This window comes from Geospiza fortis, unplaced genomic scaffold, assembly GCF_000277835.1.
Source record: "Geospiza fortis unplaced genomic scaffold, GeoFor_1.0 scaffold996, whole genome shotgun sequence".
Lineage (NCBI taxonomy): Eukaryota > Metazoa > Chordata > Aves > Passeriformes > Thraupidae > Geospiza > Geospiza fortis.
The window spans coordinates 14,575-18,020 of record NW_005054904.1 but is presented as its reverse complement, the minus strand read 5'-3'; the positions used below and the strand labels follow the sequence as shown (position 1 = coordinate 18,020).

Sequence of the window (3,446 nt, the reverse complement as noted above, 5' to 3'; positions counted from 1 at the left end):
AAAATTACGATCCCAAGAGGTCCCAAAGGGTTGCTGTGGTAGCTGGGATGGGCTGCTCAGTGGGCTTTGGTATCCCCCTCCAACTTGGAACTCAGCTGGGTTCAGGATGTCAGGCTTAGGTGTTCAGAATATCAGGCTTAGGTGTTCAGGATTTCAGGCTTAGGTGTTCAGGATTTCAGGCTTAAATTCAGTATATCAGGCTCAGATGTTCAGAATATCAGGCTCAAGTGTTCAGAATATCAGGCTTAGATCTTCAGGATGCCAGGCTCAGGTGTTCAGCAGATCAGGCTTAGGTTCAGAATATCAGCCTTAGATGTCCAAGATGTCAGGCTCAGGTGTTCAGCAGATCAGGTTTAGGTGTTCAGAATATCAGACTTCGATGTTCAGGATATCAGGCTCAGGTGTTCAGAATATCAGGCTTAGATGCTCAAGATGTCAGGCTTAAATTCAGAATATCAGGCTTAGATGTTCAGGATGTCAGGCTTAGGTTCAGGATGCCAGGCTCAGGTATTCAGCAGATCAGGCTTAGATGTCCAGCGGATCAGGTTTAGGTGCTCAGAATATCAGGCTTAGGTGCTCAGAATATCAGGCTTAGGTGCTCAGAATATCAGGTTTGGGCACCCCCAGGCAGTTCCTTGCCTTCAAATCACCTTTCCATGCTCTCCACGCTGTGTCCAAGCAGATATTGCTGCCCAAGTCTCATGCCAAGGAGGCGAGCAGCGCAGAGGAAGGGCAGGAGCTGTTTGCCAGGCTCAGAGCCCTGCTGCCCTCGCCGTGCAGCAGAGATGGGAGCAGTGTGTGGTGCTGTCACTGCAGCCACAGCCACTCACACCCAGCACTGTGGTCCCTTCTGAGCTCAGCTTTGCAAGGCTGCTGTGTTTACAGAACAGCCTCAGCGCTCTCTGTGCTGGCCAATCCTTCACATCTGTCTCCCCGCACTCCAACCATCCATCCCCGGGTCAAGATGGTCCCTCTCCAACTTTAATTATTCTGCCTCTGATTCATTTTCTAAAATTCCTCTCTAGATTAAAAAATAAAAAAAAAACCTTAGAGAAATTGATAATAATCACTGTATTTCTCAGAAATCATCTGTCCCCTGCAGTCATCTCTTATTGTTTGCAGAACATATTGATACTCTCGTAGAGGAGGCACAGCAATTATCAATTATTTCATCTCCCTCATAAGATCAATATGATTTCAGAATTTCAGTGCCATCTCCGTGCCTGTGTAGCCTCCGAGATACAGTGGCAATAATAAGAGAGAGATATTAAAAAATACAGAGAGAAACAAGCTCTAAAGCAGACAGCAGAGTGTGACAAGTCCATTTCCATCCTGTTCCTTCCCTGCCCTCCAGGGCTGGATGGCTCCCAGGGGAGTTTGCAGGGCAGCAGCCTCCACTCAAGCTGCAAAATGTGAAATCTCTTCTCAGATCTGTCCAGACATCCCCGGGGAAATAACTGCTGGATCCATCCTGTTTTCAGGGCTGCACAGGCCAGAGATAGTGTTCATAATAAAATCTGGAGCTGTGCAGGAAACCATAAATGTGACAAGTGAGCTCTGGGAGTCTCAGTGGTTCCTCTGCCTGTCTAAACTCTGGTTAGATTTAAAGACATAATATTTTTCAAACTTGAAGTGGAAAAAAAGGAGTCACACAAACAGAAAGAACCCAAACTCAAAACTATAGGAAGAGAAATCAATTGTAGGCTTAAACCGTGGAAAGATTAACTCAGTGCTGGGCAGCTAAAAATCCTACAGCTGCTTTTACCATCTGCTGGTGATGGCACAGGGTGTGGTGAAATACAATTTAAGCATTCATAAAAGTGCCACAAGTTCCAAGAAGCTTTGCTAAATCCAGGGAAACTTTCCAAAGTTCTTTTGCTGTCATTAAAATGCATTTTAACCTTTTCAGGGAGGTCTGAAAATTGTGTTCTGTACATTTATTTTCTACTGGTTCTTGTAATAACCAAGTGAACTTTGTGCCAGACAAACCTCAGCGATATTGAGAAAGATTTCTTCATAATTCTCTGAAATTTCCACATTCTTGACAAGAACTTTCCCAGAAGTGGGGAAGATCTTGATGATTGACGATGGAGCAGTTATAAGAGGAGCATGATTGCTTTGAGATGCTGGAAGTGGTGATGATTTAAAAAAAAATCCATCAGTTCTCTGACGCTGAGACTGCTGCTCCCATGGAATCATTTTCTGGCAGCACCATCTTGTGGTTTGCACAGTTCATAAATTTTCAATTTATGTCTCCCGTGCTCTAACCCTAACCCTTGCAGGATGCTCTAAGGCTTGCTATCCACCATGGAATCCTTCCAGCCACTGAAAACAACACCAAATCTGCTCACACTGCTGGGGATACAAAATCCCAAATCCCTCACTGCGCTGTGGGGATGCACACTCCAAGCAGCCCAGCTCCTTTTTCCAGGGGATTTTGGGACAACCACAGTGTGTGTGCCTGCTCCCAGCTGAGCTGTGGGTTTGGGCTGCCTTGGGTCACACCTTGCGCAGGTGGTGAGGGTGTTGTGGTCACATCAGATGGCTGAAATCAAGTAAAGGTTCTTCATCCAAAGGTGAAGGTTTCTGGTGACCTGAGGGAACAGCTGGAGCTGTGTCAGGGAAGGTTTAGTTTGGATTTTGAGAAAGGTTTTTCCCCCAGAAGGAGCTGGGGCACTGCCCAGGCTCCCCAGGGAATGAGAGCTCCAGGAGGGTTTGGACAACGCTGCCAAAGATGCACAGGGTGGGATTTTGGGGTGTCTGTGCAGGGCCAAGGGCTGGGCTGGATGATCCCTGTGGGTCCTTTCCAACTCAGGATACTCCTGGATTCCACGGCTGTCCTCGGGCTGGGGCAGAGGATGCCCAGCACGGGGAAAAGCCACTGGGCTGTGAGAGAGGAGCCTGGGGAGGCAGAAAGGCCGGGGAAGGACCGGGAAAAGGGCTGGGGATGGGGGAAGGACTGGAGGAAGGGCTGGAAGAACGACCGGGAAGGATCTGGGGAAGGATCGGAGCAAGGACCGGGAAGGCTCGAGGGATGGATCGGGGGAAGAACCGGCGGAAACGCTGGAAGAAGGATCGGAGGAAGGGTTAGAGGAAGGTCCGGGAAGGCTCGGAGGAAGGATTGGAGGAAAAACCACAGGAAGAACCGGAGGAAGAACCGGGTGAAGGACTAGGAAGGCTCGGGGGCAGAAACGGAGGAAGGATCAGAGGAAGGACCGGAGAAAGGACTGGAAAAAGGACGGGGAAGGCTGGGGGGCTGGTTCAGAGGAAGAACCGAGGGAAGGTCCAAAGGAAGCTCCGGGAAGGCTGGGGGGCAGGATCAGAGGAAGAACCGAGGGAAGGTCCAAAGGAAGCTCCGGGAAGGCTGGGGGGCAGGATCAGAGGAAGAACCGGGCAGGCTCGGGGGCAGGGTCAGAGGAACCTCCGCCACACTCGGGGGCAGGGTC

The 3,446-nt window shown here is 49.6% G+C and overlaps 1 protein-coding gene across 1 annotated transcript in view; it reads left to right on the top strand.

Moving 5' to 3' along the window:
• Positions 1-3,034: 3,034 nt before the first annotated feature.
• Positions 3,035-3,446, top strand: part of MRPL20 (mitochondrial ribosomal protein L20) — a 3,638-nt gene continuing 3,226 nt past the window's right edge. The window contains exon 1 of the mRNA XM_031065595.1: positions 3,035-3,086. Within this exon, the coding sequence (XP_030921455.1) occupies positions 3,035-3,086 (52 nt within the window). The remainder of the gene's footprint in view (positions 3,087-3,446) is intronic.